This window comes from Halichoerus grypus, chromosome 8, assembly GCF_964656455.1.
Source record: "Halichoerus grypus chromosome 8, mHalGry1.hap1.1, whole genome shotgun sequence".
In the NCBI taxonomy this organism is placed as follows: Eukaryota; Metazoa; Chordata; class Mammalia; order Carnivora; family Phocidae; genus Halichoerus; species Halichoerus grypus.
The window spans coordinates 38,407,949-38,430,495 of record NC_135719.1 but is presented as its reverse complement, the minus strand read 5'-3'; the positions used below and the strand labels follow the sequence as shown (position 1 = coordinate 38,430,495).

General features: G+C 44.6%; 1 protein-coding gene across 6 annotated transcripts in view; it reads right to left on the bottom strand.

Moving 5' to 3' along the window:
* The window catches only part of TMEM266 (transmembrane protein 266), a 119,742-nt gene that overhangs the window by 61,633 nt on the left and 35,562 nt on the right, over positions 1 to 22,547 (bottom strand). For 4 of the 6 annotated variants that reach the window (XR_013450358.1, XM_078079025.1, XM_078079026.1 and 1 more), the window contains exons 1-3: positions 7,660 to 7,796; positions 7,294 to 7,455; positions 4,072 to 4,260 (exon numbers count right to left, since the gene is read on the bottom strand). Coding sequence is in view for 5 of the 6 variants with exons in the window: in XM_078079025.1 (XP_077935151.1) it covers positions 4,072 to 4,260; positions 7,294 to 7,352 (248 nt within the window). In the remaining variant the exon portion in view is untranslated. Of the gene's footprint in view, positions 1 to 4,071; positions 4,261 to 7,293; positions 7,456 to 7,659; positions 7,797 to 14,987; positions 15,140 to 22,547 lie in introns of those variants that run through there. The other 2 variants (XM_036067649.2, XM_036067648.2) reach the window with 2 other exon arrangements.

The window sequence follows — 22,547 nt, the reverse complement described above, 5'->3', positions numbered from 1 at the left end:
TATTGTGTAAGACTGATGAATCACAGACCTGCACCCCTGAAACAAATAATACATTAATAATAAAAAAAATATAAAATTAAACTAAATTTAAAAAAAAAGAAGAGGAGGAGACCTGACCTCACATTCTCCCTCTACCCACAGGTAATGAGGAAAGGCCATGGGAGGGCAGAGCAAGAAGGCGGCCATCTATAACCCAAAGAGTCCTCACCAGCCACCAACCCTGCTGGCACCTTGATCATGGACGTCCATCTCCCAGAATTGTGAGAAAATAACGTTTCTGATGTTTAAAGCACCAGCCTTTTGTTAGGGCAGCCTGAGCTGACCAAGGTGCCAATCTGCACAGATGGCTGGTTCTCCTCCCTGAACCCTGAGCAGCCTGGGTAGAGGAGCATAGAGAGCAGGCAGCGGAGATCTGTAGTCTGGGCTCTGCCAGGCAGGCACATAAGAAGGACTACGGGCTCTTGGGAAAGGCAAGGCGCTTGATGGAGAAGGGGCTCTTCTGCATGCCTAGGGGCTCACCCACATCACAGCGACTGGTTCTTCTTCACGGGGCTTTCATGGGCAAAAGGGAAGACGGATTCAAAACACCCCAACCAGTTAAAGGTATCTGAGAGTGTGGCCCCGCTGTGGCGTCACGTGTGCAGGACATGTTAACCACAGTCATGACTGTGATGTTGTAAAGGGACAGGTCACAAACAGAAGCCCAGTAGTGCTAGTCTGGATCGGGGCCAGGAGATGAGGCTCTGTTTCAGACTCTGCTGCTGTGTGACCACGGGCAAGTTCCTTGCACTCTCTAGACTCTGGAATATTAGAGTATTTAGCATAGATTTTTTTGTTTTGTTTTGTTTTTAAGATTTTATTTATTTATTTGACAGAGAGAGACACAGCGAGAGAGGGAACACAAGCAGGGGGAATGGGAGAGGGGAGGGAGGAACAGGCTTCCCACTGGGCAGGGAGCTTGACATGGGGCTTGATCCCAGGACCCTGGGACCATGACCTGAGCCGAAGGCAGACCCTTAATGACTGAGCCACCCAGGCGCCCCTAGCATAGATGTTTTCTAAGGTCTTTTCCAGCTCTAACATTTTCAGATTCTGGGTAATGTAAAAGCACTGAAATACCACTGAGTTAAAAACAAGTGAATGGCAGGGCAGCTGGGTCACTAAGGCATTTTCTTGCTGGGATCCCTGAGGTCTCGTCATTTCCTACAGACAACATTCATGTCTCTATATAACACTTCCTTTGGCACTTTTTCTTTTTTTTTAAAGATTCTATTCATTTATTTGACAGAGAGAGACACAGCGAGAGAAGGAACACAAGCGGGGGGGAGTGGGAGAGGGAAAAGCAGGCCTCCTGCGGAGCAGAGAGCCCAATGCGGGGCTCGATCCCAGGACCCTAGGATCATGACCCGAGCCGAAGGCAGACGCTTAATGACTGAGCCACCCAGGCGCCCCTTCCTTTGGCACTTTTAAAAAAGAGATAACAGGCCCAGAATGGAGTCACCCATGCTAAGCCGCGTATCAGCAAACCGAGACTTAATACCTAACTTAACTGTAGCTTCAGCCTCCCCCAGGAATGTCACCTTGAAGCAGTCAATCTGGAACTACCTGGTCAGCACCAGCGAGGTCATCTTCCTTACAGACCCTGCCATCCCTCAAAGAGGGTGGCCTTGCCTGAACAGTCCACTCTTTCCTGGAATAACTTTCTTGCGCGGCCTCCTTCTGCCTGTAAAAGTCTTTCATTTTGTACAGCTCCTCAGACCTCCTTTCTCTCTGCTAGATGGCATGGCACCCAATCCATGAATCACTGAATAAAGCCAATCAGATCTTCAAATGTACTGAGACGAATTTTGTTTTTTAACAGTAAGAAGAGGTGTTTTAAAGAAACTTACGTCACACCTTTTGGAAGGCTGACCAGAACTGTAGGTAGTGTTGTTTGGCGGTGTTTCCGAATAGGCCAGGTTGGAAATTCTGGGAAACCCCCAGGAAATGCAGCAAGAGCCAAGAAGCCTTGTGAAGAGAGGCCTGTCCCCTCCGCAGTGTGCTTTTGTTTCGCTTTCCCCTCCCCCGGCTTCTGCCCTGGGCCTGCTCTTCCTTCCTCCGGGAAGCCCTCCGGCCGCCAATGCAAGCTCCTCACCGAGAGCTCCAGCAGCCGGGCACATCCCCTCTCTGGCCGCCTCCTACTGGCCCAACAGGAGCAGCTTTCCGGGGCACACCTGGACACTCACAGCAAATCAAGAGCCTCTCTGCCTCGCGGGCACTTCATTTGTACTCTCGAGAAGCAGAAGCCTTGCTGGGGTCTAATTCAGGAGCATGTGGAATGATAAAGCAGGCCTCCGTCCAGGCTCTCTGGGGCTGGGAGGGAGCCGCACAGCGCGCACCGCATGCCCACAGGCTGCCCGTGTGCACACTGCCCCGAACCAGAACTCTTGGAGGCTTTCCCGTTTCTCTCCCCACCTCCTGACTGCAAACCTGAAAAGGGCCTAACACTGGCTCAGGCTGGGCGAGAAACAGTCCTCGGGAAAGACTGGGACTTGTTACCAGCTGCACTACCACTTCTGACCACCAGACTGTAGTGACACTGTCACCAGGGGCTCTGGGAAGGAGCAGCAAAGCACTAAACCAGACGTAGGGCCTGTGCAATGGCGCAGGTGGCACGGGCTTGAAACCGGCCTTGGCTCAGGGCCTCAAGGATCTGGAGATCCAGAAGCCAGCCCTGCCATCAGACGGGTGCTGACAGTGCTCAGGATGCCAGGCATCCCTTCTCTATCTTCCACCTGCTGGCCTGTCCTTTTTCCCCAATGTCCTCCCGACTCTACTATGCACAATACTGAGAGAAAATTATATTTTCAGAGAAAGCCCCTAGGGTGCAGTTTTTGCAAAAGGTGTATGGCTTTACAATAGTTAGGAAATTTCTCTCGGGAAGTGGGAGAGCCCCTTCGGGAAACAAGCACAGAAAATCCAAGCTCTGCAAATTTAACTTTAGCTAAGCCCTCTCATTTGCTTCTAAAATAACCCAGCAACCCTTCATTTTTGTATTCAAAGCAGCCAGAATGTTCCAAACTATATACAGACACCTGAGAAAGAAGAGTGGCCCAGAAGTGGCTCCTAAGGTCCTGGCCAATGTTTAAAATTCTCTATCTATGGACTCTGAGAAACAAACTGAGGGTTCTAGAGGGAAGGGGGGGGGGGATGTGTTAGTCTGGTGATGGGTATTAAAGAGGGCACGTACTGAATGGAGCACTGGGTGTTATACGCAAACAATGAATCATAAAATTCTCTATGAGCAAAAGGGTGGGGCTGGGAAAAGTCTGACCTGTTGGGAGACCCTAGGACCTGTTCCTGCCCTTCCAGGTTCCCCTACATAAAAGGAGAGCATCGAACTGGTGTGTCTCCCCTGCCCCATTCGGCTCTAACACCCATTCAGCTTCAGAAGGTTTGTAAGACAGACCAGGCTAATGAGAAATTAACTGGGGAACAAAGGCATCCAATCTGCTTGACAAGCTAAGTAGGAGTGGGTAGGGGCCACTCCTTTGACTCAAGGACTAGCATATCCTACATGTCCTTGCTGAAAAGAGAGCAGCTAATGTCTGCAAAGTTCCTAGCTAAATGCTGCTAAATTCCCTTACACACTCAGCATGTTACTGCGTGTAGAATGCTTTCTTCCCAGCCTCTTCCCTGGCGAGAGCTGGCTGATAATGGGCAGTGCAGTCCAAGGCCACCCCCTATGGTCTCTGTGACCTTGGGCCAGTTCCTAATCCCTGTGGGTCTCCTGATTCCCAAGTGTACAGAGAGGAGGTTGGATGGGCCATTAAGGAGCAATTCAGTCCTGAAACAATTTTATGAATCTCTGAGTTCCAAGCAAATGTCACATAAAAGGTTATCTAGCAGCGACAGATATTTCTGTGCCCGAAGCATTTTTCTGAGGAAGCAATGTCTGAGGAGAAAAAGAGCTTGGGTGGCCAATGTGAACTTCTGGTCTCTAACCCCTGTGCTGCCTCATTGGAGGTACCCATGGAAACTCGGGGGATTATGCGAAAGCCTTCTTAGCTACTCACCAGTCCCGGCACCTACCCTTCTCTTTGGTAATCTTCGTCCAGATTTGACAGGAGTTGCGAACCCGCCGTGGAGAGGTCGACCGCAGCCAGGGGCAGGTCACGATAGGCAAAGTTCACCAGCTGCACGGGAGCAATGCTCTTGGTTTCTTCATCTACTTGTTGGGAGATGATCTCAACTTCAGAAATTCCTCCTTCTATGGCAGGCCTGAGTTGGGGAGAAGGGCAACAGGGCAGTCAACCCTCAAGAACAAAGTAATTTTTCTACTCCCCGAGGGAAGGAAGAAGAATGCATCAGAATCTATGCTGGGCTGGTGGCGGCCGGGGGAAGCTTGAGGTCGCCAATCCTCCACACTGGCCATCAAGGGACTGGACTGAAGCCCCTGTGTCCTCTACCAGTTGGGGAACAATGGAAGAAGGGAAGGAGGAATTGCTCAGATTTGAAAATAGGAGCTATGGAGGTAGGATCTTTATCAAGGGGGCTAAAGACCCAGATGGAAATTCTGCCCACCAGAAAAACCTGGGTTTAGATCTTTAGGATTTTTGGTCCCTAGACTTTATATTGGAGTAATATATATATATATTTTTAAAGATTTATTTATTTATTTGACAGAGAGAGGGAGAGCACAAGCAGGGGGAGGGGGTGGCAGGGAGGGGCAGAGGGACAGGGAGAAGCAGGCTCCCCACTGAGCAGGGAGTCCGACACCTGGCTCGATCCCAGGACCGAGATCATGACCTGGGCCAAAACCCAAGAGCCAGACGCTTAACTGACTGAGCCACCCAGGCGCCCCGGAGTAATATACTCTTTTAAACTGTTTCCTGGGTTTCTCTGTAAAGGTCCTTTAAAGTGTTTCTACCATCTGTACCACAACAGAGAAGAGAGGTTTCTGTTTGTGACTGGATGTTCTGCTGGTGGTTGGGGAACTGACCTGGAGAGACCACCTGGGCCTTGGACAGTGAGGGCAGCAGGGGCCAGCTGTCCCTGGCTGCCACTCCCTTCCCACTTAAACTGGTCCTACTCCATCTCCCCTCTTAAGGCTGAGAGTAGGAAAAGGAGGCCACTTGAGCAAACTTCTGTGGAGCTGTCAGTCTCTTACGTCACTGGCGGGCTTACGCAGGGCACTGCGAATACCTGACAACTACTCCGGCCATACAAGGCTTCTGAGCTCCAGGCAGTATCACCTCCCAACCCCCTGGCGGATATATGGCAATTCGGTCACTACTGACTTAAGTGGGAGGGGGGTATTACACATCCTGTGGCGTGGCTGACAACGAAGAAGTGTCCTGTCCCAACACCAACAGGGACCCTGTGGAGAGATGCTGGGCTAGATCACTTTGCTCTACCTTCCTGGGGTGCCGTCTTTGGTCCCCCCAACACATCCCTGACCCTCTCTTAACCTGTAGAATCTGAGGGGCTGGGTCTTATGCTTCTGGCCAAACAATGAAGGTCAGAAAGAAAGATGGTGTGAATGGAGAGGAGTGGAAATTAAATGTCTGAGGGAACACTGAGAGGCCGGTTTTACTACTGGGGTGGCAGTCAGTCTTGGCAGCTGTTCTTGGGCTCTGTGTCAACTCCAAGGCCGACCTCCCTGGGGCTTCTCTGGAGCCTCAGTTTCTCCAGCTGAAACACAAGGAGGTGAAACTGAGGCTCCCTAAGGGCTCATTCTCACCCTAGCATCTGATATGGAGAAGAGACATGGAGCATGGGGGAGGAGCTCTGCAGGGACAAGTCCCTCCACCTAAGTTCCAAACTTTCCTTTTCCAACCATCACTGAAAGCTAACCAGCCACACACAGCGGCAGTTATCCAGGAAGGTCAGAGCCGAATCTGCCCACTGCTCTCTTGCTTGAATCATGCAGATAATTGAGGAAAAAGAGGGATTTTTATTTGAACGCCACCGGTTGGGAGCCTAAACGACCTGGATTCACCAAGTAATTTCCAGTGCCCCGATTCTCTTTGGTAGGCCTTATTTAAACCTTTGCTTTTTGCTACCTGTCAAGCACAGATAATAGTACTCATCATTGTGTGACATTTACAAAATGACTCAAGATCTTCAGACAGAACAGTCATAGGATGTGAGGCTTCTGTGTTTCTCAACAATTGAAATAAAAGTGTGGGTGTTTAGTGGGGAATCCTGGCTCCTCCAGGTGTTTCCAAAAAAGTCAATGCTGGGTTGAATTTGTTCTCTTTTCTTCTGGGCTACTCACAGAAGCTACGGGTGGCTTAACTGCACACAGAGAACTTTCTGATCCGTGGGATGTTCAGAGGGCTGGAGTGAATTTCTGAGACTAACAGGATGTGGCTTTGAGCAGCAGGGGACAGGCTACTTCTGCCTTCCTGACTTTCTTGCTCTCTGTTTCCCCCCTGCCAGTGGTCATAGCAGCCCAGCACCATCTCTGATCTGCGGTCATCTCAGCAGGAGGAAACAAGGCCTCCCTTGGTGGGAGTGAAGGTCCCACAGTTCACAGCCTGGGTGTTGAGACTAGCCTCTGGTCTCAGATATGAAGAACACTATGATGGACAATGGGTATTAATGGCCCCATTCTTCACCCTCTCCTTTTACCATGGGACCCTGGAGAGCTCCTCCCATCAGAAGGAAGAGTATGATTCTCCCCCCTTGATTCTGGGCTGTTTTATGATTTGTTTTGGTCAAGGGGATGTTAGCAGACGTGACAGGCAGAGGTGTGGAAAGGAGCTTCAGTTTCTCTTGTACCTCCAATATTGCCATTGGAAGGTGACCAGCCTAGCCTATGGGAGGAAAAGGGACACACTGAGCAGAGTCCAGTCTCACCGAGATCAGCTGACAGCAAGCCAAGCCCCATATCTAAGAGTGATTCCAGATGAGCAGGTATCTAGCTGGCTACCCCACACATGGAGGAATAGATACTGATGCTGTATTCTGCTCAGGTACCACGGTTGTTTGTTACACAGCATTACTGTGGGCAAGAGATAACGGGTTCCTGCTCCAGACAGCAGCAGCCAGCCCCAGAGCTAGGCAGGCTGGGGCAGTGTGGTGTGACAGAAAGAGTGCTGTTCTCATCTTGGTATTTTTGCCAGTGAGTTGCAAAACACAAAATAAGTGACCACTTCGCTGGTGTTTGGTAAGATGAAGTGGTGGTTTACGTGGCATCTTAGGTTCGGGGAACTGAAAGCACTTCTGCCCTTGGTTTCATAAAGCCTACTTTTAGAAACCCTCTCATGATTTCTAAATTTCCTTGCAATTCCCATTTTGTTAATTCACCTTAAGCACGTCCTAGTCTTGTCTTGAGGTTTGCTTTTGAAGTTTTCCCCATTTTCCATGGCATCCAGCTAACGGAAGTGTGTATAGCGGTTGCTTGGAATCAGAAGATCCCTGTCTTATGGAAGATTTATAGCAACAGTGGTGGACTGCAGAATTTCTCTGCTTTTTTAAACCAAAAAATGAGATGACATTAGTGGGGCAACTCAGAGAAAGAGCAGATTTTAACATATCATTTTAATGTCAGGCTCAAGGACAAAATCGTCTGGAGCTCCTCCACCTTCACAGGGCTGAGGAAGGAGCTGTTGGTTGCACCCACGATTCTGAGGTACCAACTCAGCAATCACAGAGAGGAGATCCCGGTGTTACTTACTGTGGATTGGTCATGTTGAAAGATGCAACCAGAGCCATGGGTTTCCTTGGCGTCTACTGGGGCTCAGTCGTCTTGAAGCCGGCCGTCAGCATTTCTAAGTGTGAGTTCTTACAAGACATACAAAATGGTACCTTGAAAACAAATAATTGAATGGTAGGAATTTATTACACTGTCAAACAGATGTCAAACCAAAGTCCTCCTAAACTCATCTAAAAATGGAAGTCCTTAGAACTTTCTTTGATACAGCACTTTTCTTCAAAGTTATGTTTGAACAAAGTATACGTTGAACAGATTCTTACAATTACCCAATGTAATTACTCTCCTTTTTAGAGATGAATAAATATGTCCAGAGTGACAAGATGAATTTTCTGTGTCACACATAGATGACAGAGAAAGCCAGACTGGACCCCGGGTTTTCTGACTTTTCATTTATAGTTCTTTCCACTTTTCCAGCATGCCTAAGCAAACCAGGGTAATTTATACTCCAGCTTTAGGAATCTCAAAAATCTCAGGTGTTTTCCCACAATGAGAGAGGCAGCACATCCTGGAGCCAGACTGCCTGGGGTCAGAGCCTGGCTCCCACTTACTAGCGCTGTCACCTTGGGTAAATTATTTAACCCCTTTGTTCCTAGTTTCTCCACCTATAAGATAAGAATGATAATAGAACTGGGGCGCCTGGGTGGCTCAGCCGTTAAGCGTCTGCCTTCGGCTCAGGTCATGGTCCCAGGTTCCTGGGATCGAGCCCCGCATCGGGCTCCCTGCTCGGCAGGAAGCCTGCTTCTCCCCCTCCCACTCCCCCTGCTTGTGTTCCCTCTCTTGCTGTGTCTCTCTCTGTCAAATAAATAAATAAAATCTTAAAAAAAAAAAAAAATAAAATAAAAAATCTTATTTAAGAATGATAAGAGAACTAACTAAATGAGTTAATGCATGTGAAAACACTTAGAATAGTGCCTGGTGTGTAGTGCTGGCTTTTATTATCACAAGTATTATTTTATAAATTTAAATTGCACTGTCTGTTGAATCTGAGCACATTCCAAAGCATTTGGATGGCTGAGTGTAAGATTTCCTCCTAAAATTTGGACTAGGTAAACAGAATATACTTTTCTATAAACCAGTGCCATGGGACCACCTGGAAGTCTTCTAAGAGACAGTAACAATCTGGCAGAAAGAACACAAAGAGAGAGAGCTGGGTTCTGGGTGATTTTGTTCATGTTACAAGGGAGGTTGCTCCAAGGGGCAATCCTTGTGGAGACTGCATTCTGTTGCAAACTGCCTTTCCTGCAAGACATCACCATGAGAGAAACCCCCTCTCCCAATCCCAAAGCTCAGCAAGCAGAAGCACTTGAACCAGAGAGACAAAAGAGTTGTGACATCATGTAAAAGGCACAGGCACTCCCAGGGTGAGAAGTATTGGGAGATGGATGGTAAATCTGCAAACTGGGGAAGCTCCCTGAAGTTCTGTGTAATTAAGAAATGACAGCTGAAGTTAAAGGTACTTGAGGAAATCTTGGGAAAGTCTTAAAGCAACTGGAAGAGAGATGGAGAACTTTCTAAAATTAGAAGGGCTTTAATATACGAGGCCACCGTTTCCACACCAGCTGTACGTGGGGCAGAAAAAGCAAGGGACAAGAGCAGGGAGAATTTGGATAGGTTTTTTATAACCATACCCTGCTGAGGGTTTCCCCTTTACCTTGGTATACCTTAGTAAGAAGGTTCTAAACATTAGAATCGGAACTCTCCCTTACAGTATTTGGAATTGGGTATTAATTGTACACTAAGCTTTATACAGGTCTCCATTCCGTAACAGAGATATAGTCAGTCTCAATCTTTCCTTTATAAGCCTCAGTGAAGTCAGGCTCAGGGTACGCACCAACAGGAGACCCTGGGAGCAATGCCCACTTCCAGAGTGGTGTTTTAACAGCTGTATTCCCAAGTGAGCAAGCCTACACAGGCAGTGTTGTGACTTTCATCAGGAGATTTATGTCTTCTTGTTCTTATTTTTGTGATATTAACAGCCCTTGGTGATCACTTCCTAGATCCATAAATTCATTAGGATTTGCAAAAGGGGGATACTATGATTTTATCATGCCTTTTCCATTTATCAGCTTCTATGAAGACAAACTCCTCCTCATCAACTATTTGATTAGCCTAAGATACAGTTCACATAGAAAAGGATAAATGCTCAACTTTTCTTTTTATTTACTGATTTTCAAAAGTTAGTTAATTGGTATCTTGTTATCTTCCAAACTCGATCAATGAGGTTTTTTTTTTTTTTTTTTAACTTTCCACGGCATCATGGATTTAAATTCATCCAGCAGGAGTTGAGTGAAGGAGCAGACTCCCTGTAAGCGGGATGGTAGTTTCCTGAAAAGGAGATATGGGACTGGGTAAGAAACGATTGGCATCTCCAGTAGAAGGCAAAGATGAGGTAGGAGACAGGGTAAATCATATTTGGACGGACAGTGAGTAGGCTGCTTTAGTCAGTGGTTTTGATCCTTAACAAGCAGCACATTTTAGAAAGCAAGCTCCCTGAAGATGTTATTTAAAAACAATATTCTCCAAATAAAATAACCCCAAAGCACAAGCCTAGCACGAATCAGGTGTAGTCTAGCACTCTATAAATGAACATTTGAAGTGCAAACCTGCTGTCTCATAAACCTAGTAAAAGCAGAAGAGAAAACCTGTTTTGGACTTACAGGGTCTGGCTATGGTGGGTAGTGAGGCTGCTTTTTTTGACTTTAGTAAAATCCACTTGTTGCTCATTAGCCTTTGTAATTACCAATATCATTTGCTTGTTCTAGCCCGATCTGCAAAATTCAGGCTGGCATCCTAGGAATTTTAAAGCCAAAAAAGATTTCTTTCTTTCTTTTTTTTTTTTTTTAAAGATTTTATTTATTTATTTGACAGAGAGAGACATAGCGAGAGAAGGAACACAAGCAGGGGGAGTGGGAGAGGGAAAAGCAGGCTTCCTGCCGAGCAGGGAGCCCGATGCGGGGCTCGATCCCAGGACCCTGGGATCATGACCTGAGCGAAAGGCAGACGCTTAACGACTGAGCCACCCAGGCGCCCCTAAAAAAGATTTCTAAGATCAAGTTGTCAGTTCCCTCACTTGCCAGGTGAAAAAGTCCGTAATACAGTTCACCTGTCCCCAGAGGCGCCCAGGTCAATTCCTCAACCCTTACTTGTGTAATGGTCCCTTGGCATACACATCCCATTGGTTTCCAAGCCTGGTTTACTCAGAATCACCTGGGGGCCTTTTGGGACGTATAAATTCATAGGCTATACTGCAGAACTGCTGAATCAGAACTCTGTAGGTGGAGTTTGAGAATCTTTTTTTAAGTTCCCCAGGTGTCTGACATGCAACCACTCCATTTGACTATTATATCAATGGTTCTCAAACTTTCCATTGCACCAAAATCACCTGGAAAACTACTGGTCCCAACCACAAACTTTCTAACTTAGTATGTTTGGGGTGGGGGCCTGAGATTCATATTTTGAACAAATTCCCAGGGGATACTGGTTTGCTGATCCACAGGCCACATTTTTTCCTTTTTTTTTAAATTAACATATAATGTATTATTTGTTTTAGGGGTACAGGTCTGTGATTCATCAGTCTTACACAATACACAGCGCTCACCATAGCACATACCCCCCAATGTCCATCACCCAGCCACCCCATCCCTCCCACCCCCCTACACTCCAGCAACACTGTTTGTTTCCTGAGATTAAGAGTCTCTTATGGTTTGTCTCCCTGTTTTCATCTTGTTTCATTTTTCCCATCCTTCCCCTATGATCCTCTGTCTTGCTTCTAAAATTCCACAGAGATCATATGATAATTGTCTTTCTCTGATTGACTTATTTCACTTAGCATAATACCCTCTAGTTCCATCCATGTCGTTGCAAATGGCAAGATTTCATTTTTTGATGGCTACATAATATTCCATTGTATATATATACACCACATCTTCTTTATCCATTCATCTGTTGATGGACATCTAGGCTCTTTCCATAGTTTGGCTACTGTGGACATTGCTGCTATAAACACTGGGGTGCAGGTACCCCTTAGGATTACTACATTTGTATCTTTGGGATAAATACCCAGTAGTGCAATTGCTGGGTCATAGGGTAGCTCTATTTTCAACTTTTTGAGGAACCTCCATACTGTTTTCCAGAGTGGCTGCACCAGCTTGCATTCCCACCAACAGTGTAGGAGGGTTCCCCTTTCTCCGCATCCCCACCAACATCTGTCATTTCCTGACTTGTTAATTTTAGCCATTCTGACTGGTGTGAGGTGGCATTTCATTGAGGTTTTGATTTGGATTTCCCTGATGCTGAGTGATGTTGAGCACTTTTTCATTCATCTATTGGCCATTGGGTGTCTTCTTTGCAGAAATGTCTGTTCATGTCTTCTGCCCATTTCTTGATTGGATTATTTGTTCTTTGGGTGTTGAGTTAGATAAGCTCTTTATAGCTTTTGGATACTAGCCCTTTATCTGATATGTCATTTGCAAATATCTTCTCCCATTCTGTCGGCTGTCTTTTGGTTTTGTTGACTATTTACTTTGCTGTGCAAAAGCTTTTTATCTTGATGAAGTCCCAATAGTTCATTTTTGCCCTTGCTTCCCTTGCCTTTGGCTATGTGTCTAGGAAGAAGTTGCTGCAGCCAAGGTCAAAGAGGTTGCTGCCTGTGTTCTTCTCAAGGATTTTGATGGATTCCTGTCTCACATTTAGGTCTTTCATCTATTTTGAGTCTATTTTTGTGTGTGGTGTAAGGAAATGGTCCAGTTTCATTCTTCTGCATGTGGCTGTCCAGTTTTCCCAACACCATTTGTTGAAGAGACTCTCTTTTTCCCATTGGACATTCTTTAATGCTTTGTCGAAGATTAGTTGACCACAGAGTTGAGGGTCCATTTCTGAGTACTCTATTCTGTTCCATTGAGCTATGTGTCTGTTTTTATGCCAGCACCATACTCTCTTGATGATTACATCTTTGACTTCACAGATATATTCAGAACATTCCATCCCAAAGCAACAGAATACACATTCTTCTCTAGTGCACATGGAACATTCTCCAGAACAGATCACATCGTGGGTCACAAATCAGGTCTCAACTGGTACGAAAAGACTGGGATCATTCCCTGCATATTTTCGGACCACAGTGCTTTTTAACTAGAACTCAATCACAAGAGGAAAGTTGGAAAGAACTCAAATACATGGAGGCTAAAGAGCATCCTACTAAAGAATGAATGGATCAACTAGGAAATTAAAGAAGAATTAAAAAAATTCATGGAAACAAATGAAAATGAAAACACAAGTGTTCAAAATCTTTGGGATATAGCAAGGCGGTCCTAAGAGGAAAGTATATAGCAATACAAGCCTTTCTCAAGAAACAAGAAAGGTCTCAAATACACAACCTAACCCTATACCTAAAGGAGCTAGAGAAAAAACAGCAAATAAAGCCTAAACCCAGCAGGAGAAGAGAAATAATAAAGATCAGAGCAGAAATCAATGAAATAGAAACCAAAAGAACAGTAGAACAGATCAACGAAACTAGGAGCTGGTTCTTTGAAAAAATTAGTAAGATTGATAAACCCCTGGCCAGACTTATCAAAAAGAAAAGAGAAATGACCCAAATCAACAAAATCATGAATGAAAGAGGAGAGATCACAACCAACACCAAAGAAATACAATTGTAAGAACATATTATGAGCAAGTATATGCCAGCAAATTAGACAATCTGGAAGAAATGGATGCATTCCTAGACATGCTTAAACTACCAAAACGGAACCAGGAAGAAATGGAAAACCTGAACAGACCCATAACCAGTACGGAAATTGAAGCAGTAATCAAAAATCTCCCAACAAACAAGAGCCCAGGGCCAGATGGCTTCCCAGGGGAATTCTACCAAACACTCATTAACAAGGAACCTATTCTTCTGAAAGTGTTCCAAAAAATAGAAATGGAAGGAAAACTCCCAAACTCTTTTTATGAGGCCAGCATTACTTTGATCCCAAAACCAAAGACCCCACCAAAAAGGAGAATTACAGACCAATATCCCTGATGAACATGGATGCAAAAATTCTCACCAAAATACTAGCCAATAGGATCCAACAGTACATTAAAAGGATTATTCACCACGACCAAGTGGGATTTATTCCTGGGCTGCAAGTTGGTTCAACATCTGCAAATCAATCAATGTGATACACTACATTAATAAAAGAAAGGACAAGAATCATATGATCCTCTCAATAGATGCAGAAAAAGCATTTGACAAAGTACACCATCCTTTCCTGATTAAAACTCTTCACAGTATAGGGAAAGAGGGTACATACCTCAATATCATAAAAGCCATCTATGAAAAATCCACAGTGAATATCATTCTCAATGGGAAAAAACTGAGAGCTTTCCCCCTAAGGTCAGGAACACAGCAGGGATGTCTACTCTCACCACTGCTGTTCAACATAGTACTAGAAGTCCTAGCCACAGCAATCAGACAACAAAAAGAAATAAAAGGCATCCGAATGGGCAAAGAAGATGTCAAACTCTCACTCTTTGCAGATGATATGATACTTTATGTGGAAAACCCCAAAGACTCCACCCCAAAACTGCTAGAACTCATACAGGAATTCAGGAAAGTGGCAGGATATAAAATCAATGCACAGAAATCAGTGGCATTTCTATACACCAACAAGGAGACAGAAGAAAGAGAATTTAAGGAGTTGATCCCCTTTACATTGCACCCAAAACCATAAGATACCTAGGAATAAATCTAACTAAAGAGGCAAAGAATCTGTACTCAGAAAACTATAGAATACCCATGAAAGAAATTGAGGAAGACACAAAGAAATGGAAAAACATTCCATGCTCATGGATTGGAAGAACAAATATTGTGAAAATGTCTATGCTACCTAGAGTAGTCTACACATTCAATGCAATCCCTATCAAAATACCATCAACTTTTTTCACAAATGGAACAAATAACCCTAAAATTTGCATCAAACAAGAAAAGATGCCGAATAGCCAGAGGAATGTTGAGAAAGAAAAGCAAAGCTGGTGGCATCACATTTCCGGACTTCAAGCTCTATCACAGACCACATTCTGATCTTCTGAATCAGAAACTACATGAGGTAAAGATGGCCTTTTAATCCCTATTTTGCAGACAGAGTTGACTGGTTGCAAAGCTACTGTGGTGGAACTGTCAGCCGAACCTACCCTGGCCAGGCAGAAGGAGGCCAGGTTTATCAGTTAGGAATAATTTCATTTGCAAGTAACAGAGTACCTGACTACCAGTGACTTAGGCAGTGAAGACTTTTAATTATCTTACCTAGGAATAAGCCTGGAGGCAGTGGCTCTGAGATATCACCAAGGACTCAAACCCTTTTCATCCTTCCCCAGTCCTCTGTGTGATGCATTACTCACACTTATTGCCTTGTGGTTGCAGAATCGCTGCTGCAGCTCCAGCTTGCATGCCAACTCCTAAACAGGAAGAAAGAACCAAAGGCTTTCTCTTCATAAGCTCTGATCTTTTATTCTGTAGGAATTATCTTTCCAAGCCCTCTAGCCAACATCTCCTGATATCTCCTTGGGCAGAGCTGGGTCACATGGTCAGATGGCCGTGAAGAAGCCTGGGACAATGGGCAGCTGGCCAAAGGAGTAAGGAGTGATAGGAGAGCCTAGTCCAGTCATAATTCATCCCCTGGGGCTGGGCATATTGTTTCCATAAACAAATCTCCATTCTCTCAGCAAGAAGTGGAAAGGAGCTGTTGCAGGCATAACTAATCGTCTGCCAGGCCAGGTTTGGACACTTCTGATATGGTTCTGTGGCTCAGCTGAATAAGTTTCCTAGGTCTCCAAATAAGACTGACCAAATATTGGTGGCTGGCAGGAAATATAGAGGATGCGCTCTCACAAAATCTCAGGGTTCTTTTATTTAGAAAGCATTGCATGTGTGAGGCTCAATTTTGCCATTATCAAGCTTGCTGGAGAATCTGTTCTTAGTGAGAAGCCACTGAGTATTGGCACCTTTCAGGAACATCATGTTCCACACCCCCAGGAGGAGAAAGTTGTGTTTCTTGTGCTGAATGAGAAAGGTTTCTGTGTAACAACAAAAGGTCATCCTTGTTACCTTGACCCATTAATACCTTGCTCCATTAACAAGGAACTAAAATGAAGACAATCAATCATGTAACCAAGCACTCTCCCACTGTAATCTCCAGTCTATTGCAAAATTCTTAGCTACCAAATAGTGGGCAGGGAGCCCACAGTGGCTCTCTTTTCTAGGTGTAGTATGGTGTCCTATGGATGCCTCTAACTTTCTATTGTGTTTGCTCCTCTTCACTTAGATAGTCATGCAGCCTATCAATTATTATCAGTTTCATCAAGTATGGGAAACATGGAGCAAGATCACACAAAACTAGATCCTATCATCTCAAATTATTTGGGTATTCTAAGAAGAAAATCAAGAAGACCATTTTTTTTTTTTTTTTTTTAAAGATTTTATTTATTTATTCATGAGAGACAGGGAGGGAGAGAGAGAGAGAGAGAGAGAGAGAGAGACAGAGGCAGAGGGAGAAGCGATGCGGGACTCGATCCCAGGACCCTGGGATCATGACCTGAGCCGAAAGCAGATGCTTAACCATCTGAGCCACCCAGGCGCCCAAGAAGACCATTTTCATAATCTTTTCATTCCCCTCAATATTTTTTTCCTAACAAACATTCCCTAAATTGAATATACCATGTCCCTGCTGGACAAAGGATCCCCTCACTGCCTCCTTACCCCCAGTTGGCCTGAAAAGAATGCCACCTAGCAGGCACTCCTCAACCCTGGCCTGCTGTCATTCTCCCTCTGGAATTCTGCAGAGCTTCCGGGAAACTATTATCTATGATTTTGGGAAGTACCAACAATGAGCTGGGGCTGTAACGGCTGCTCCGTTACCCCTGACCCCCCACCTTCTGGAACCAAGCAAATCTTAAGTATATATGCCAAACTTTGCAAACCGCCAAAGCAATATTTTGCTTTATGTGATATTAACTAAAATATGTTAAGAACCCAGATATAATTAATTTTGCTGCTGAATTCCACATGATACCAGGTAAGTGACCATTCTTAGGTAAATGGAGGGAAAAAGTCCTCTTTCTTCAATACTTTTATACTACAAATGGTATGATGTGAAAGCGACCCCCATTCTTTACCCTCCCTATACCAATGCCCCCTTTGTTACAGACTGCATGCTTTTGTCCCACCTCATGAGTCCTGTTTTGAAATCCTAACTCCAATGTAATGGTATTAAGATGGAGGTCTTTGGATAGATCGTGGGGGTGGAGCCCTCATGAATTGGATTAGTGCACTCAAAGGAAGAGATACTTGGCCACGTGAGGATTCAGCAAGAATATAGTTGTCTGCAAACTAGGAAGAGAGCTCTCACCAGATACCAGATCTGCCATCACCTTGATCTTGGACTACCTAGCCTCCAGAACTGAGAGAAGGAAATGCTTGTTGAAGTCACCCAGGCTGTGGTATTGTTACAGCAGCTTGAATGGACCAAGATAGTCTCATAACTTTTCATTGCCCTTTTACCCTGTCTCTGGGTTTGGCTATGTGACTGGCTTTGTCCAAGTGGATTGGAGGGTGTGATGGTTAATTTTATGTGTCAACCCGACACATAAAAAAGGATATTTAAACATTACTTCTGGGTATGTCTGTGAAGGTATGTGTGTTTTTCAAGACTTTATTTATTTTAGAGAGAGACAGAGAGTGCGAGCATGAGCAGGGGGAGGGGCAGGGAGAGAGGGAGAGGGAAAGAATCTCCAGCCAACTCCATGCCCAGCATGGAACCCAATGCAGGGCTCGATCCCATGACCCCAAGACCACGACCTGAGCAGAAACCAAGAGTTGGATGCCCAACCAACTGAGCCACCCAGGCACCCCTGTGGAGATGTTTTTGGATGAGGTTAACATTTGAATTGGTATACTGAGTACAGTAGGTTGCCGTCCCCAATATGGGTGGCCTCATCCAATCTGTTGAAGGCCTGAATAGAAGAATACAAGGTTGAGTAAGAAAGAATTCTTTCTCTCTGCCTCACTGTCTTTGAGCTGGGACATCAGTCTTTTGCTCTTAGACTTAGACTCAAACTTACACCACTGGCTCTCCTCGCTAGACTTTTCAGCTTCCATAATCATGTGAGTCAATTCCTTATAATAAATCACTTTATTGACATATATAATATATATATCTTATTGATTCTGTTTCTCTGTCGTACCCCAATATATCAGCAAACATGAAGCATTGGTCATGTGTTTGGGCTGGCCCTTTCTCTTGCACATCACCATGACAACATACACACCTGGGCTGGCCTGCTGCAGGATGTCCAGTTGCCTCAGTCAAGGCCAGCCAACAGGCAGCTGCCCTCCTGAGTGAGCTCAGGCAAGACTAGAAGAACCACCTGGCTGTTCCCAGCCTAAATTGCCAACCCAGACTCATGAACTAAATAAAGTTGTTTTTTTTTTAAATTCATTATTCAGTTCTTTATTAGCATCTTCCATGTTCCAGGAACAATACTAAACATTGATATTATCATGATAAATGAGACCTGGTCACAGCACTCAAGAAACTTGTGGACTAGTGATAGAGACAGAGGCATAGATAGATAGACAGATGCATAGGTAGAAATTAAAATTCAAAAAGGTGAGAATAATGAAACATTACAAGAGTGCTTTGAAAGCTATAAACTTCCTTATAAATATTAAGCAACTAATGATTCCTCACACTGGCAGGCACAATCCCCCTCTTCCTTCAGCCATCTGTCAAGGAAAGGTTTGTTTTTTTTTAAGCCCATTAAGTTTTGGGGGGTAGTTTACTATGTGGCAATAGATAATTGATACATTATAGACACATAAAATACAAAGATGTATATTTTTAAAGCATGAAGTTTCCCTCCATCCTCCATCTTAACCTTTCACATCTCAGTTGAGGTCCCTATGTTAACACCCAGGTGTAGAAATCCTTGCTCAGAATCATGTACACATGTACTTACATATATAGGCTAATTTTTGTGGGTTTGTGTTTAACAAAATAAAACCAACTCTGCAATTTGCTTTTATCACTTATCAATATATAATGGACATCCTTTCTGGTCAACAGATAAAGATTTATACCTTTTTCTGATTTCTTAATTCATATATATACACACATGCACATATACAACTTTACGTAAATTGCTTGTCATAAAATTCAAGTTTTTAGTGGTGCCTGCTTCCCCCACATTATCTGCCTTACTGTTGTCCTCCCCCAACAGACATATGTGCACACACATATGACCATGTTAAATCTATATGTATCTTTCCTCACTGTTCTTTGTGCTTATAATTGTACAGTTGTTTGCTTTATTTAAAAGTATATATTATTCATACTTATCTATTTTTTGCTTTTCCCGCTCAATATCTGGTAGAAACCCCCTCTCCCAAGTCAAGCAGAAAACTCAGATTCATTCTTTAATTAATGGCTGCATAGTATTTCATGGTGTAGATGTGCCATAAGTTAGTTTACAATTTGCCCACTGATGGGTAGTTCCTGATTTTTTTTTTTTTTTAGGCCACTGTGAAAATGCTACAGTAAACATCCTTGCATACATTTCAATCTGTATTTATTTTCAGTTGTATGGGATAGAGTCTCAGGAGTGACATTAGTGGGCTGAAGAGTATATATTTAAAATTTTAACAGTTAAAACAAGACTGCTTTCCCAAGGACTGTAATAATTCATACTCCAGTGCAACTCTTTGAGGGAAGAGTCTTAATCATTCACAAGCTGTTGAGGGTGGCTGTGAACACTTGCTTAATTATACCCCCTTCCTCATGGAGCACTGGAATAAGAACAGGACACAAGTGTGAAAGCAAAACTAGTAATACATATCTTTATGCCACAATATACTTAGTTGACTTAGGGACCATCCTGTCACGGTATTCCTATGGGCCATTTCAGCAACAGTCAATCCCCTGAGAATCCTACTTTCTTCCTTGTGCCATAAACCCCAACCATCCAAAGCAAACCAATCAAATAACCAGTTTCTGGGTTCTCTTGGGTGCTCACCCTGTGCCTACCGCCAGGACTTACAAGCTAGCAAAGAGAATGGGTAAAAATACAGAACTTAAGCTAGATATAGTTCCTGACCAACTAGATATCTTATCAAAGGAGAAGAATTTTAGGAAGAGTCACCCTATTTTTCACAACTTTAGTGTACCAATATATAAGACAGTGCCCAAAACATTACCAGACACTGTCAGAAGGTGGCACCAGGATTTCCTGAAGTTGTCCCCTCCACAATTGTGCCCTCCTGTCCTCACTCCCAGGGAAGTCAGGTCTCCTTTCATAGATCACAGGTCTTTGCATGATGACAATGGCCAAAATGTTGGCCAATGTCCCATTTGAACACCAATGGCACAGTGCTCATTGGCACGAAGCTGGGGCTCTGGTTTAGGTCAGGATTTGGGGAGAAGTGCCACTCACTAATACCTCTCTTTGTATGACCCAGGTCTTGTTGGAAGCTTCCCAGCTGGAGCTATCCCTCTATACGACACTGCTGTGCAATGGTGCTCTAGGGGCATCTCCGGGGATGCTGCAAAGACCTCACTTCCTTCTAAACAACACTGTTTATTTTAAAAAAGGGTAGAGACTGGGGCAAATGCAAACCAAGGTATCTACATGCCTTTATGTGGGTCAGGACCCCTCAGATTACAGGCATTTAAAGAGATCCCAGCAAGTTCCAAGCTTGGTGCTGGGCATTGGGATGCAACATGGTCTAAGGCCATCCCTGCTCTCAAGTTTCCAGTCTCATCAGATTAAAGGTTCCAAAGCAGCAATATGTGAATGAAGACTAAAGGGGACATGTGCTGAGCAGTACAGAGTGAAGATGTGGCAAGAGGAAGGCAGGAGGAAGGCAGTGTGGGCTGCACAACTGAAAAGGCAGTGGTTCTTCACACGGCTGTTGTGACCTGGCCTTGCCCTGGACCACTTATCTGGTCAGTGGCAAGGGTAAGAAGACAACATCAGCTTTCCCGCCTCAAGGCCAATGGTGTCCACCAGAGGTTCTAGCTGCATTGGGCCTGAGAAATACATGCAGAGCTTGCCTAAAATGCAGATTCCTGGGCCACTCTAGTGATCTGGATCCAGGAAGCCAGGAACTGGAGTTTCCTTGCAGCCCAGGTGACTGACCACCTGAGAAAACCTGGCCTACCGAACTTACCCACCTCCTATTAGCTTTACTCAAGAACCACAATCAGGGTCTCTTTAATTACACAAACACCTCTGGGCCTCAGCTCATTCCAGTCCCCTCTCCTGCCAGCCCTCTGTGAACTGCCTGCCATTCCCAGCTTGTCTACACTTGGAAAATCCTCCATCATCTCTAGAAGCTCTGGGCCCTGAGTCCATTTCTCCGGCTTCAATAGTCCTTTCTTATCTGCCCTCAACTCAGAACAAACTACAGATATTCTCAACAAGGTTTACATCCAGGCTCAGAAAACACAATGAAACAACTCTAAGTCCCAAACTGGGCTCTTAACGCAGTACAGGCTGCATGGGATAGAGGTATGGAAACTGGGAAAATCCCTTAGAGCCCAGTTTTGCCACTGGGATGAGGTGACGGACCCACCTCAGGCACTGTCACAGTATTTCATTTGATCCTGGTAGGTGACAAAGTAGTACGGCATGTGAGAAATTTTTACTGTTACCACCACAAATTGTCTCTAAGAAGCCACCGATATAAGGTACGCAATTTAATAACAGCTTGTCAATGAGAAAACTTACATACTGTCACATTAAATCTGTGCATCAACTGGAAGACCCTGATTGTTTCAATATTGGGAAACTATTGATCCAGTGTTAGCACTGAAGATGGTGAATATGGTATTATTGTTAATATTGAACATTTAAAACATAAGATAAAAATAAATTAAATTAAATATCAGGATAGCTGAGGAAGAAAGCAGTCTAGAGCCACCCTGCAAACTCTCCCTTCTGCTACTAAATGACCAAAAAGCCAAGGGAAGGGGGAGAGGGAGCTCAGGTGTAAAAGTACAGAAGGGGGCAATCAGTCCATAACATCCATCAAGAGAGAAGCAACCTGAGGAGACACAAAGAGCCATCTCACTGAGACTCCTAAATCTGGAAGGGTCAGGGAAGTCTCCTGGGAGAGCCAAGAGAGATGTGGCGGCCACACTGGGGGCAACTTTAATCTTCTCCATTATCAGCAAGTGCCCCCAGGCTGCAGAGGTGGGCTGATCATAGCTGCTCTGCAATCTGTTCCTCTGGCCAGTTCCCGTGGTGTAGACCTGCTCAGGTGCACCGGCAGGGCAGGTCCAATCACGGAAGAGACCAGGGCCAGTGCTACCCTGGGGGGGGCTTTCTCCAAAGTGGCTGTTCAAGGGGGAAGTAGGGAGCTATCAGGAACCAAAGGGTGACCTCTGCCAAACTTCCAACAGGACAGGACAACCTTCTAGCTCAGTGGATAGAGACCCAGGGAAGAGCCTAGCCACAGCCTCACTCTGAGGGGTGAAGACAAGGGAGGCTGGCTCCTGATTTCCACAAACCAAATAAAAGTCACAGACCCTAAGATGGCCCACCTTATCAGTAAACAAAGACACATAAATTCAAACCATTTTTCTCCTAACGGACTGGGAAAGGTTTATAAAAGCTAGCACTGATGATGGTGTGGGAATAATGGCCATTCACACACACTATTGACAGGACTGTAAATTGTTACAAATTTGCTGAAGGGTAATTTGATAATATTTATCAAAATTATTTTAACATGCACTTTTGTTGACCCAGCAATTGCACTTTTAGGAGATAGATTTTAAGGAAATAAGCTATTAAATACATACACACATAT